General features: G+C 50.4%; 1 protein-coding gene across 1 annotated transcript; it reads right to left on the reverse strand.

Annotated features, from left to right (window-relative positions):
* Positions 1 to 3427: 3427 nt before the first annotated feature.
* Positions 3428 to 14203, reverse strand: PGLYRP2 (peptidoglycan recognition protein 2). The gene is made up of 5 exons (XM_009252912.2): positions 14013 to 14203; positions 10235 to 11305; positions 6667 to 6877; positions 4419 to 4716; positions 3428 to 3535 (listed from the first exon to the last, which is right to left on the reverse strand). Exons 1-5 carry the CDS (start codon positions 14071 to 14073, stop codon positions 3446 to 3448), a joined length of 1731 nt encoding a protein of 576 aa, XP_009251187.1. The 5' UTR covers positions 14074 to 14203; the 3' UTR covers positions 3428 to 3445.
* Between the last annotated feature and the right edge of the window lie 278 nt (positions 14204 to 14481).

Below are 14481 nucleotides of genomic sequence, written 5' to 3' on the forward strand. Positions count from 1 at the left end.
TCGCTTGAGGCCAGGAGTTTGAGGCTGCAGTGAGCTGTGATCACGCCTGTGAATAGGCAGTGTACTCCAGCCTGGGTGTCGTACGGAGACCTCATATCTAACTTTTTTTTTTCTTTTTCCCCTCCCTGCCCTCGGGAGACCCCATCTCTAAAAAGCAATAATAAATAAATAATAAAACCCCAAAACAATGAAGAGTATACACTTTGTGATTCCATTTACATAAAGTCCTAAAGCAGGCGAAACCATGTCTAACAAGTCAGGATATCAGTTTCTTTTGGAGGCACTGGTGGCTGGGAAGAGAGTACAAGGGGGGCTTCTGGAAGATGGCAAGATTTATTATTACTTTTATTATTATTAATTAATTTATTTATTGAGAAGGAGTTTCACTCTCTGTCCCAGGCTGGTGTGCAGTGGCACGATCTTGGCTCACTGCAACCTCTGCCTCCCAGATTCAAGTGATTCTTCTGACTCAGCCTCCTGAATAGCTGGTACTACAGGCATTCACCACCATGCCTGCCTAATTTTTTTGTATTTTTAGCAGAGACGGGGTTTCACCATGTTGGTCAGGCTGGTCTTGAACTCCTGACCTCAAATGATCCGCCTGCCTCGGCCTCCCAAAGTGCTGGTATTATAGGTGTAAGCCACCGTGCCCGGCCCTTATTATTATTATTATTTATAAATGAGGTCTATAAAAATAATATAGATCTCATAAAATAAAATATAATATATATATTACATAGTAATATAAATAATATTATATTATACATAATATGAATATTATTATTTTTTGTAGATGAGGTCTGTCATCCAGGCTGGAGTGCAGTGGTGCCATCATAGCTCTCTGTAACCTCTAACTCCTGGGCTCAAGAGATCCTCTCGCCTTAGCCTCCTGAGTAGCTGGGACTACAGCTGCATGCCACCATACCTGGCTAATTAAAAACAATTTTTTTTGTTATTGTTGAGATGAGGGTCTTGCTTTGTTGCCCAGGCTGTTCTTGAACTCCTGGCCTCAAGTGATCCTCCCACCTCAGCCCCCCAAGTAGCTGGGATAATAGGCACATGCTATCATGCCTGGCCTATTTTTTTTTTTTTTTATTGAGGTGAAATTCACATAACACAAATTTAGCATGTTCTTTTTTTTTAATAAGATTTTTTTTTGAGACAGGGTCTTACTCTGTTGGCCAGGCTGGAGTGCGGTGGCATAATCACAGCTCACTGCATCCTCGACCTCCTGGGCTCAAGCGATCCTCCTACCTCAGGCTCTCGAGTAGCTGGGACTACAGGTGCATGCTACCTGGTTAATTTTTAACTTTTTGTTTGTTTGTTTTTTGTAGAGATGGGGCCTCACTATGTTGCCCATGCTTGTCTTGAACTCCTGGGCTCACGCAATCCTCATGCCTCAGCCTCCCAAAGTGCGGGGAATACAGGAATAGCATGAGCCTCTGTGCCCAGAGAGACGAAGCCTTGTTCTGTCACCCAGGCGGGAGTGCAGTGGCTATTCCCAGGCATGATTGGGGTCACTGCAACCTTGAATTCCTGGGCTCAGGCAATCCTCCTGCCTCAGCCTCCTGAGTAGCTGGGACTGCAGGTGCGTGCCACCATGCCTGGCTAATTTTAATTTTTTTTTTTTTTTTTTGTAAAGAAACAGGGTCTCACTATGTTGCCCAGGCTGGTCTCCTACTCCTGGGCTCAGGCAGTCCTCGTGCTTCAGCCTCTGTAGTGGCTGGGACTGCAGATGTGTGCTACCACGCTTGGCTTAACATGTTCTATTTCTTGAGCTGGGTCCTGGTTACATGGCTGTGTGCTGTTGTGAAAATTCATCAAGCTGTGCCCTTGGGAGCACTTTCTTGTATCTCTGTTAGGCTTCCACAGATGTTTGCTTGAAAGCCAGAGGTGAGTAAATGCCATTCTCAGGAATAAATGAGTCAGCATAAATCCGGTCCAGGAGCTGAGTACCAGCTGGTCCCTCTCCCTCTGTGTGACCTCAGACAAGTCATTTCCTCTCTCTGAGCCTCGGTTTCCTTATTTGTACAAGACGATAATATCAGTTTCAAAAGATTCATGTAAGCCTTTGTCTAGTCAACAAATGTTTCCCGAGTGCCTATTACATGCTAGGTGCTGTAGAGGTCGCAGAGAACTAACCAAACTTGGTTTCTGCCTTCCTGGTGCTCACAGTTGATGGAGGTAGATAAGATCCTAAACTCATACATGAGACATTTCTAGCTGGTAAGGAGGACCTAGAAGGAAATAGGCTGCAGTGAATGCTGAGCAAAAATGCCACTCTTTGAGCTGGAAAAATCAGGGAGGACTTCCCTGAGGAGGTGACATTTGCAGCCATTTGTATCTAGCAGATGGAGTCCACTATGTCCGTGTAACAAGCATTCCAAAAGTGCCAATGAATTAACATGTCCCTGAGAGCAGCCCTCACCTAATAACTGGTGGGAATTAGTGTATAAATACCCCAGCTCCCTCAACCCTTGTGTGGGATGACTCAGGTATGTGTCCTATGCTCTCCCCCAGGGCTTCCCAGTGAGACTGAGCTCTCTTGCCTACAGTGGAAACTTGCTTGAAAACACATTATTCCCTGGCTGCCTCCAGTTCCCTGCGTCGGTACCTGGGTTGTTCACCTCTCTTTTCTTTCTTTTTCTTTTTTTTTCCTTCCTTCCTTCCTTCCTCCCTTCCTCCCTTTCTCCCTTCTTTCCCCTTTCTTTTGTTCTTTCTTTCTTCCTTCCTTTCTTTTTTTTTTCTTTGAGACAAGCTCTCACTCTGTTGCCCAGGCTGGAGTACAGTGACGCAATCATGGTTCACTGCAGCCTCGACCTCCCAGCCCAAGCAATCCTCCCACCTCAGCCTCCAGAGTAGCTGGGACTATAGGCACACAACATTGTACCTGGATAATTTTTTCTTTTTTTGAGACAGGGTCTTGCTCTGTCTCCCAGGCTGGAGTGCAGTGGTGTGATTTCAGCTCACTGCAACCTCTGCCTCCTAGGCCCAAGTGATCCTCCTACCTCAAGCGTGTGCCACCACTCCTGGCTAATTTTTTGCGTTTTTGTTAGAGACGGGATTTTGTCATGTTGGCCAGGCTGGTCTTGAACTCCCGAGCTCAGGCGATCCACTCTCCTCAGCCTCCCAGAATGCTGGGATTACAGGCATGAGCCACTACGCCTGGCCATGCCTGGATAATTAAAAAAAAATTTTTTTTGCAGAGATGAGATTTCACTCTATTGCCCAGGTTGTTCTCAAACTCCTGAGCTCAGGTGACCCCCTTGCCTCGGCCTCCCAAAGTGCTGGGATTACAGATGTGAGCCACTGTGCCCTGCCCTGGGATCTCCTCTCAATAAACTACTTGTACTGGAATTACTGTCTTAAGTTCTGCTTTTGGGAAGACCCAAACTAAGACAATGCGTGATGATGCATGAACAGAGACTTTCTTTCTATGCTGTCTTTATTGGAGGTCTATGGCTGGCAGGGTCCTTAGGGGTGGCTCTCTCCTGGATCTCTGAGAGACACTCCTGGCAGGACTTGGCTTCACAGTCTGGAAAAAGACAAGAGAGTGTGAGGCTTGGGGGTGGTTGTAGTGTGTGGCTGGGTCTGCCCTCCTGGTGGTGGAACCCTGGGTCAGGGAGGGGACAGTGGCCCAAAGTGAGATAGTGGGGACAAAGCCAACTATAGGCTGAGATGGATATGCTAGTCAATAGCTTAATGAAATGGAGTGGCAGTATGTAGGTAGCAAGAGATTGTCCAGGTGTGATTCTAAAGTTGTTTTAGTGATGGCGATCAAGGGCTGGGATGAGGTCATCAGGTCAAAGTTGTGCTGGCATAAGAGTTGTCATCAGGGGTTAAGGAGTCAGGGACGAAACAAGCAACCTCAGAGTTGAGATTGTCTGGGCAGAGAATTGCAGCACAGGATTAAGGACTGGACAGAGGTTGTGAAGGCAAAAGGTCACACAGCCTAGGTTAGTGTTGTGTGGACAGAGGGCCTTTGGGTAGGGGCGGGGGTGAAGTCAAGGTTCAGGGGCCAGGATGAGGTGGTGCAGCCTGATGGGTTGTGACTTGGGCAGAGAAGTCATAAAGGCCAGGCTGAGGTTGTGAGGGCAGAGGGGCTGTTGGCAGGTGTCAGGGTCCATGCCCTGGCTGGAAAGGTAGAGGTATTAGGAGCTGGGGAAAGGACAGGCTGGCTGGGTCTGGGGCTGAGCTGAGGCTGCATAGGCAGAAGTCACAGGATCAGGGATGTTGCCCGCAGAGTGACCCGCAAAGGCTGGGCCTAGGTTGCCTGAATAGACGTCCCGCAGGGAAGTTGGGGGCCTGGCTGAGGCTGTGCGGGGGCACAGCTGTTACAGGCAGGGGGCAGGGGCCTCGTGGAGCTTGTGTAGACGGAGGGGCGGCGGGCCGTGGTAGTGCAGGCTGCGAAGACTCACCGCGGTGAAGTGCGGCCAGGTGCGCAGCAGGTCGAAGAGCGCGTCGCCGGGGCAGCCGGTGCGCACCAGCTGGCGATGGCCCAGCACCGCGTAGTCTGGCCGCAGGAGGCCGGCGCGCACCGCACAACTCGGGAGCGTGTCGCGCACCGTGCGCAGAGCGGCCTCGGTGGGCAGCGCCGCTGTGTAGTTGCCCACTATGGCCACTCCGAAGCCCCGGGAGTTGTGGCCGAGAGTGTGGGCGCCCACCCAGTGCCAGCCGCGTCCCTCGTACACGTAGCCGTCCGAGCCCACCACGAAACTGCAGAGGGGAGGCAGAAGCAAGTACCATGCGGCGTGAGGGGGACCCGGGCCCTTATCCGCTCCCCTCCCCGATTCTGTTGGTGTGCCAAGGGCCACCGACCCCAAGACCCGCGCGGTCGCGCCGCCTGTGTCCCATCCAGCTCTGTTCCACTCTCACACCAGCTGCCACTCCAGAACCGTTCGGTTTCTCTGGATCCGCGCTTCAGTACTGGCACGCGCCTTTCTGCCCTCTTCCTCCCCACCTCTGCCTTTTCTCAAGTCCAGTTCTTGCCCAGTTCAGAGCGCTTTTCTGTTTTTGGGTTTGTTTTTTTTTCTTCCTTCCTTCCTTCCTTTCTTCCTTCCTTCCTTCCTTCTTTTTTTTTTTTTTTTTGATGGAGTTTCACTCTTGTCGCTGAGGCTGAAGTGCAAGGGCGCGATCTCCGCTCACTGCCACCTCCACATCCCGGGTTCAAGCGATTCTCCTGCCTCAGCCTCCGGAGTAGCTGGGATTACAGGCGCCCGCCACCACGCCCATCTAATTTTATTTTTTAATTTTTATTTTTAGTAGAGACGGTGTTTCGCCATGTTGGCCAGGCTGGTCTGGAACTCCTGACCTCAGGTTATCTGCCCGCCTCGGCCTCCCAAAGTGCTGGGATTACAGGCGTGAGCCACTGTGCCCAGACTTCTCCCCTCCCCTCCCCTCCCCTCGCCACCCCTCCCTTCTTCCCTTCCTTTCCCTTTTGGAGACGGAGTTTCGCTCTTGTAGCCCAGGCTGGAGTGCAATGACGCGATCTCGGCTCACTGCAACCTCCGCTTCCCAGGTTCAAGTGATTCTCCCATCTCAGCCTCCTGACTAGCTGGGATTACAGGCATGCGCCACCACGCCTGGCTAATTTTGTATTTTTAGTAGAGACGGGGTTTCTCCCTGTTGGCCAGGCTGGTCTGGAACTCCCGACCTCAGGTGATCCACCCGCCTCAGCCTTCCAAAGTGCTGGGATTACAGGCGTGAGCCACCGCTCCCGGACTCTTTCTTCTTTTCGAGACAGGTTCTGGCTCTGTCACTCAGGCTAGAGTGCAGAGATGCGATCGTAACTCACTCAAGCCTCGAACTCCTGGGCTCCAGCGATCCTCCCACCTTAGCCTGCCGAGTAGCTGGGACTACAGGCGCGCAACACCACGCCCGGCTTTTTTTTTTTTTTTTTTTTTTTTTTTGAGATGGAGTCTCACTCTGTCGCCCAGGCTGGAGTGCAATGGCGCGATCTCGGCTCACTGCAAGCTCCGCCTCCCGGGTTCACGCCATTCTCCTGCCTCAGCCTCCCAAGTAGCTGGGACTACAGGCGCCCTCCATCACGCCCGGCTAATTTTTTTGTATTTTTTAGTAGAGACGGAGTTTCACCCTGTTAGCCAGGATGGTCTCAATCTCCTGACCTCGTGATCCTCCCGCCTTGGCCTCCCAAAGTGCTGGGATTACAGGCGTGAGCCACTGCGCCTGGCCTTTTTAAGTTTTTTTATTTGTTGAGATGGGTGGTGTGGGCGGTGTCTTCCTATATTGCTCAGGCTGGTCTCGAACTCCTGGGCTCCAGCGATCCTCTCGTCTTAGCCTCCCAAAGTGGTGAGATTACAGGCGGGAGCCACCGCACCAGTCCTCCTTGTCTGTTTTAGGCCATCTCTGCCTGGCCCCAGACCCAGACTCTGCCACAGGTTCCGCTCCTCTCCCAGATCCCGCCTCCTGTACTAGTTCTCTACCCTGACTCGAGTCCCAAGGTTTAGCTATTCCCGGTTCCTATTAAGGCCCCGCCCCTAGCCTAAGCCACGCCACTTCTCCAACTTGGCTCTACCTATCAGGACTCCTCCTTGGTCTTGCCAGCTTTCCTCGGGTTCAAGCCCGGTCCTCTGCATCAGGCTGCGCCCACTCAGACCCCATCCCCGAAGGTGGGCCCCGCCCCCTCCCCGGTCGGGCCCCTCCTACCTGTAGCCGATGTCTCCCCAGCCTTGCGTGTCCTGGTGGTAGCGCTGCATGGAGCGCATGTTGGCTGCACAGCGCCCGAAGTCCGTGCAGGGTGGTGCAGGCACGTAGGTGTGATGCACGTACAAGAATCCCAGCGGCAGCTGCAGTGGCTTCGGGCGGCCCCGATAAGGCGCCGCTCCCCAGCGGCAGCGGGGGTGGATGGCCGGGCATCCTACAGGCAAGGGGGTTCAAGGCTGGGGTCAGGAACTGTTTCTCTGCCTGTTCCTCCACCCCCATTAAAGCGCAGGTACAGACCATCCCTCAGCCTCATCTCAGATTTGGAAAGGGTCCAGTCTCACCCCACATTGGTCCTCCCTGGGGACCAACTAACTATACTCAACTAAATCTATTTTATTTTTATTAAAAAATATTGGGGGTGGGCCGGACGTAGTGGGTCACACTTGCAATCCCAGCAGTTTGGGAGGACGAGGTGGGTGGATCACTTGAGGTCAGGAGTTTGAGCCCAGCCTGGCCAACATGCTGAAACCCTGTCTCTACTAAAATACAAAAATCAGCCAGGCGTGGTGGCACATGCCTGTAATCCCAGCTACTTGGGAGGCTGAGGCATGAGACAACTTGCTTAAGCCTGGGAGGTGGAGGTTGCAGTGAGCTGAGATTGTGCTATTGCACGCCAGCCTGGGTGACAGAGCAAGACTCTGTCCCCCCCCAAAAAAAAATTGGGGGTGGGGGCAGGCATGGTGGCTCACTCCTGTAATCCCACACTTTGGGAGGCCGAGGTGGGTGGATTGCTTGAGCCCAGGAGTTCAAGACCAGCCTGGGCAACATAGTGAGACCTCATTTTCTAGAAAAAAAGAAATCAGATTTCCCAAATCAATCTACAGATTTAATGCAATCTCTATCAAAATACCAATGTCATTTTTCACAGAATTAGACAAAACTACCCTGAAATTCGTAAGGAACCAAAAATGAGCCCAAATAGCAAAAGCAATTCTAAGCAAAACAAGCAAAGTATCACATTATCTGACTTTAAATTATACTACAAGACTATAGTAACCCAAACAGCATGGTACTGTTACAAAAATAGACACATAGACCAATGGAATGAAATAGAGAACCCAGAAGTAAAGCCGCACACCTACAAACAATAATTTTCAACTAAGTCGACAAAAATAAGCAATGGGGAAAGGACTCCCTATTCAGTAAATGGTGCTAATGGTGCTGGGACAACTGGCCAACCATATGCAGAAGAATGAAACTGGACCCCTAACTCTTACCATATACAAAAATTAACTCAAGGCCAGCCAGGTGCACTGGCTCATGCCTGTAATCCCAGCACTTTTGGAGGCTGAGGTGGGTGGATCACCTGAGGTCAAGAGTTTGAGACCAGCCTGGCCAACATGGTGAAACGCCGTCTCTACTAAAAATACAAAAATTAGCCGGGCGTGGTGGTGGGTACCTGTAATCCCAGCTACGTGGGAGGCTGAGGCAGGAGACTTGCTTGAACCCAGGAGGCAGAGGTTGCAGTGAGCTGAGATCACACCTTTGCACTCCAGCCTGGGCAACAGAGCAAAAACTCTGTCTCAAAAAAAAAAAAAAAAAAAAAATTACGCAAGATAGATTAAAGACTTACATGTAAGACCTGAAACTCTAAAATACCAGAAGAAAACCTAAGGAAAACACTTCTGAACATTGGGCTAGGCAAAGAATTCATGACTAAGACCTCAAAAGCACAGGGCAAAAGAAACAAAAATAGACAAATAGACTTAAACCAAAAAGCTTCTGCACACCAAAGACATAATCAACAGAATGAACAGACAACCTTCAGAATGGGAGAAAATATTTGCAAACTATGCACTTGGTATGGGACTAATACCCAGAATTTACAAGGAACTCAAACAACTCAAGAAAGAAAAGAGAGAAAGAAAAACCCACTAAAAAGTGGGCAAAGGACATTAATAGACATTTTCAAAAGAAGATATACACATGGCCAATAGGCAAAGGAAAACATGCTCAACATCACCAATCATCAGAGAAATGCAAATTAAAACCACAATGAGATATCATCTTACTCTAATCGGAATAGCTATTATTAAAAAGACAGAAAAGCAGGGTGATGGCTCACGTCTGTAACCCCAGCACTTTGGGGGGCTGAGGAGGGTGGACCACCTGAGGTTAGGAGTTTGAGACCAGCCTGGGCCAACATGGTGAAACTCTGTCTCTACTAAAAATACAAAAATTATCCGGGTGTGGTGGCAGGCACCTGTAATCCCAGCTACTTAGGAGGCTGAGGCAGGAGAAATGCTTGAACCCAGGAGGTGGAGGTTGCAGTGAGCTGAGATCGTGCCATTGCACTCCAGCCTGGGAGACAAGAGTGAAACTCTGTCAAAAAAAAAAATAAATAAATAAATAAATTGGAACTATCATTCAATCCAGCAATCCCACTACTGGATATCTACCCAAAGGAAAATAAATCATTACATTAAAAAGATACCTGCATTCACATGTTGATCAGGGCACTATTCACAATAGCAAAGGTAAGAAATTAACTTGTGTCCATCAAAAGAGAATTGGATAAAGAAAATATGATATATATTACAGACCTGGATGGCTCTGGGTCTGAGAGCCCTGGACGAAGGTCAGGCCCAGGTTTCCAGCTAGGGTAATTGCTAGGAGGCTGTGTATAGTGGTCAGCAGGAAGTGGAATACTACTCAGCCATAAAAAATGACCATGTCGGCTGGGCATGGTGGCTCACGCCCGTAATCCTAGCACTTTGGGAGGCCGAGGTGGGTGGATCACGAGGTCAGGAGATCGAGACCATCCTGATAAAATGGTGAAACTCCGTCTCTACTAAAAATACAAAAAATTACCCAGACATGGTGGCACATGCCTGTAGTCCCAGCTACTCGGGAGGCTGAGACAGGAGAATTGCTTGAACCCAGGAGGCGGATGTTGCAGTGAGCCGAGATCATGCCACTGCACTCCAGCCTGGGCGACAGAGAGAGACTCCAAAAAAAAAAAAAGAAAGAAAGAATGTCTTTTGCAGCAACATGGATGGAACTGGAGGCCATTATCTCAAGTGAAACAAGTCAAACACAGAAAGACAAATACCGTAAGTTCTCACTTATAAATGGGAGCTAAATAATGTGTATGCATGGATGTAGTGTGTGGAAAGATAGATAGTGGAGATTCAGAAGGGTGAGGGAGAGAGAGGAGGGAGGATGATGACAGATTGCTTAATGGGTCCATGTATGTTATTGGAGTGATGGGTACCTAAAAGCCCAGACTTGATCACTATGCAATCTATGTGAGAAACAAAGTTACACTTGTACCCCATAAATTAATGCAAATAAATAAAATGAAGCAAAACAAAATCAGATGAACTCCTATTCATCCCTCAAGACCCAACTCTGGCATTTCCTCACCTGTGCAGCTGTCCCACCCACCCCCGACCAGATCCCTTATTGTCCCCTCTGGACTCTCCTAGTCCTCAACTTCCCTGAACATACGGGATTGGGGGCGTCTGTATCTGTAATGGGAAGGATCACAGGGTGTGGGGAACTTCCTCACCCAGGAAGGCCTCAGTGAACTCCTTGGTAGCATTAGCAGCCACCTGGGCCAGCTGTTCTTGGCTTGTGCACTGAAGCTGGGGGTGTACTGGCTCCAGCCTCTGTAGAAGGACAAGGGTTCCCCACACCTGCTGGGCCAGGATGGAGGCTGAAGTCAGAGCAGCCCCGTTCTGCCGTCGGAAGTTGCTGCGGAACCCTGGGTCTCTGGCCACCCCAGCCCCATAGTACTGGCTCAGCAAGTGGCTGAGGGATGGCTGGGGCTCAGGAGTCCGGCTCAGGTAGTCTCCAAGGATGACCCCATCCAGGGCGCCATTGAGGAAGGCCATGGTTAACAGAGATGCCTTGGGGTCCAGGAGCGTAAAGGTCCGAGGGGCAGAGAGCTGGTCCCAGCAGCCCTCAGTTCCCAGGTCTGGATGACTCTGGGTCTGGGAACCCCGGAGGAAGGTCAGGCCCAGGTTTCCAGCCAGGGTGACTGCCAGGAGGCTGTCCACCATGGTCGGTGGGGACTTGGCTTTGGCATCTGGCAAGGAAGCTTGGACATCTGGACAGCCTTTTGTAGCATCTGGAGAGTTGGCTCCAATATCTGCAGTGGTGACATCTGGAGAGGCATCCCTGAGTCCTGGGGAGGAGGTGGCTCTTACATCTGGAGCAATGGCCGCAACATCTGGAAAGGTGACTCCAGTCTCCCAAGGGGCAGCCGTGCTGTCCAAGGGCAAATTTATGACCCTGCGCCCTTGCAGCCCTGCCTCCAGCCCCGCCAGCAGAGGCTCCACAGCCACGGTCGAGCCATCGGGTGCCAGCACCACCCCATATTCCTTCCCTTCTCGTACGTCATGTCGGGCCACCTCCTTGGTCAGGCCTAGCAGCTCTGGGCTCAGTGGGCAGGGATCCAACTCTGCAGCATCGAGGCTCTGTGCCCCCAGCAAGAAGTGGTAGAGGCGATTGTGGGGGCCAGAGTTTGGGGCTGACATCAGCCACGCAGAAGCTGTGTGTCTGACCTTGGCAGCCGGTGCTTTCTGCTCCAGCTCAGCCAGGGCCTGGATGACAGAATCCATGAGCAGAGGCAGGGAGGCTGCAGGAGGAAAGAATGTGTTAGCCCAGCCCCACCCATTCCTGAGCCTCCTCGTATTGATTCCACATCTTCCCAATGCTCCCAGCCCTCCATCTGATAACCCCATGACCCCCAACACTATCCTTGTATAGATGAGGAAACTGAGGTACACAGACTGTTGCCTGTTGGTTAAGGAGCTCAGACTGTCTGTGAGTACTGGGGAGCCATGGCAGGTTTATGAGCAGGACAGAGGTGTGACGAACCTGGCATTCTAAGACTCCTTTCTTAGGCTTAGATTTATTTGGCTGCCATAAGGAAATGGATTTTTGGGGTGCCAGGATAGAAAAGGGTAGACAGTGTGGAGGTGAGAGATGAAGGTGGCAGAAGGTAGGTAGTGACATTGCAGTGGACAAAAGTGGAAGAGTCCCCAGATCTTGAGAGGGAGATATGGATGGTCTTTTGTGATGAATTGAAGTTAAAAGTTCGGGATGTTAGAGGGAAAGGTATTTTGAAAGATGCGTGGGACTGGCTGTTGTGGCTTAGACCTGTAATCCCAGCACTTTGGGAGGCCGAGGTGAGTGGATCACCTGAGATCAGGAGTTCAAGGCCAGCCTGGCCAACACCGTGAAACCCGGTCTCTAATAAAAATACAAAAATTAGCCAGGCATGGTGGTGTGTGCCTGTAATCCCAGCTACTTGGGAGGCTGAGATAGGAGAATCACTTGAACATGGGAGGTGGAGTTTGCAGTGAGCCGAGATCACGCCACTGCACTCCAGCCTGGGTGACAGAGCGAGACTTTGTCTCAAAAAAAAAAAAAAAAAAAAAATGCCAGATGCAGTGGCTCATGCCTGTAATCCCAGCACTTTAGGAGGCGGAGGCAGGTGGATCACCTGAGGTCGGGAGTTCAGGACCAGCTGGATCAACATGGCGAGACTCCGTCACTACTAAAAATACAAAAATTAGCTGGGCGTGGTGGCACACACCTGTAACCCCAGCTACTCAGGAGGCTGAGGCAGGAGAACTGCTTGAACCCAGGAGGCAGAGATTTCAGTGAGCCGAGAACCCCCCACTGCATTCCAGCCTAGGTGACAGAGTGAGACTCCATCTCAAAATAAATAAATAAATAAATAAATAAATAAATAAATAAATAAATAAAATAAAAAGAAAGATGCCTGGGAGGCAGGGGGAAGAGCAGGATGGGCTTGTGCCATGTTGGGGAAATGTCAGTGGCTGAACTGCAAACCTAGAAATGCTAAGTTAGGCTCAGAGTTGGTTCAGAGATGGGTTATCAAATAATAGCTAACATTCAGTAAACATTTACTATGTGCTAGCAACTAGTCTAGGTGACTTATATATTAATAATTTAACGCAGTTAATCTTCACAACCCTTGTGAGGTAGGTCCTTTTAGCCCCTGTCTTAATACATTGGTGCTGCTATAACAGATCTCTGAGGTTGGGTAATTTATGAAAAACAGAAATTTGGCCAGGTGTGCTGGCTCATGCCTGTAATCCTAGCACTTTGGGAGGCCGAGGCAGGCAGATCACTTGAGGTCAGGAGTTTGAGACCAGCCTGGCCAATATGGTGAAACCCCGTTTCTACTAAAAATACAAAAGTTAGCCGGGTGCGGTGGCGGGTGCCTGTAATCCCAGCTACTTGGTGGGCTGAGGCAGGAGGATCTCTTGAACCCGGGAGGTGGAGGTTACAGTGAGCTGAGATCATGCTGCTGTACTCCAGCCTGGGTGACAGAGTGAGACTCTGTCTAAAAAAAAAAAAAAAAAAAAAAAGAACAGAAATTTATTTCTCATATTTCTAGAGGCTGGGATGTCCAAGATCAAAGCACTGGCATTTGGGACTTCCTAGCCTGCAGAACTGCAAGAAAGTAAATTTCTCTTCTTTACAGATTTACTCAGTTTCAGGTACCCTGGCATAGAAGCACAAAGGGACTAAGATGGTGTCCCTTTACAGATGAGGCATCTGAAGCACAGAGAGGTTAAGTTACCTGCCTAAGGTCACACAGCAAGGAAGTGGCAGAGGCAGGATTTGCCTTTTTTTTTTTTTTTTTTTTGAGACGGAGTCTTGGTCTATCATCCAGGCTGGAGTGCAGTAGTGCTCAGCTCACTGCAACCTCCTGAGTTCAAGCAATTTTCTGGCCTCGGCCTCCTGGGTACCTGGGATTGCAGGTTCCTGCCACCATGCCTGGCTAATTTTTGGTATTTTTAGTAGAGATGGGGTTTCACCATGTTGGCCAGGCTGGTCTCGAACTCCTGATCTCAAGTGATCTGCCTGCCTTGGTCTCCCAAAGTGCTGAGATTACAGGCCTGGCCAGTAGTAGAATTTGAATCCAGGAAGTCTTACTCGCCACACTCTCCTGTCTAGAATCTAGGTTCTTCTCCAATCCACCACCTAACATGTGTAGCTTTGTTCTTCTCTGCAAAAAATGCCCTTTCTGGCTTCTCCACCAAACCATTTCTCTTTCTTCCTAGCCTAGCGCTTATGTCTCCTCCTCCAGGAAGCCTTCCTTACTTTTGCTCCCCAGTCCCCAGATTCCTTCCCCTATCCTTGCCCTGACTCTGTGGAGCTGGGAATATCTATGTCCCCATGCTGGAGTTTCTTTGAGAGCTTGAGTCTCCAGCCTCACTCCATGCAGGGCAAGACATAGATGAGACAGCAGTACACCTTCTGCAGAGCCAAGAGGTTTGGTCCCAGGACTCTGCCCCCTGACTCACCTGTCCCTGGGTCTGACCACAGTAGCAATCCGAGTAGGATCCAGAGGACACCCTGGGCCATTGTTGCAGGATTCCAGCTTCCAAGGGGTATTTCTGGTTGGCCTCGGCAGAGAATCTCGGCAGTGCTGGACAGAGACAGGCACAGAGAACTGAGCAGAGCCTTTGGCCACTGTCAAAGTCCAGCGGCGAATGACAGACCTGCCTCTCATAGATCTGTGGGCGGGAGGCAGCAGGGACATGGGGCAACGTACCCTGGGTCAAGGTCATCTGGGCCTCATGGTCTCCCCCAGTCTCTTCGGTCCCTCCTAGGCTGAGGTCAGTGGTCAGTAAGCCAAGCCCATCCCCGGAGGGGCCTGGAGACCAGGTGGTTCAGACTCCATAAACTCTGCCCGTTCTCCAGTGAGGTAGACCGAGGCAACCCCGCAAGTCCTGTCCCTCCCCATAGTGACAGCTCTGTAGCTGCTGTTGG

This window comes from Pongo abelii, chromosome 20, assembly GCF_028885655.2.
Source record: "Pongo abelii isolate AG06213 chromosome 20, NHGRI_mPonAbe1-v2.0_pri, whole genome shotgun sequence".
Lineage (NCBI taxonomy): Eukaryota > Metazoa > Chordata > Mammalia > Primates > Hominidae > Pongo > Pongo abelii.

Excerpts from the sequence above, each read along its gene's own strand:
- PGLYRP2 (XM_009252912.2), bottom strand. The coding sequence starts at position 14,073 with ATGGCCCAGGGTGTCCTCTGGATCCTACTCGGATTGCTACTGTGGTCA. Across the intron at positions 11,306-14,012 it reads GTGGTCAGACCCAGGGACAG|CCTCCCTGCCTCTGCTCATG; the intron begins GTGAGTCAGGGG and ends TTCCTCCTGCAG. Across the intron at positions 3,536-4,418 it reads CCTGGCCGCACTTCACCGCG|ACTGTGAAGCCAAGTCCTGC; the intron begins GTGAGTCTTCGC and ends GTCTTTTTCCAG.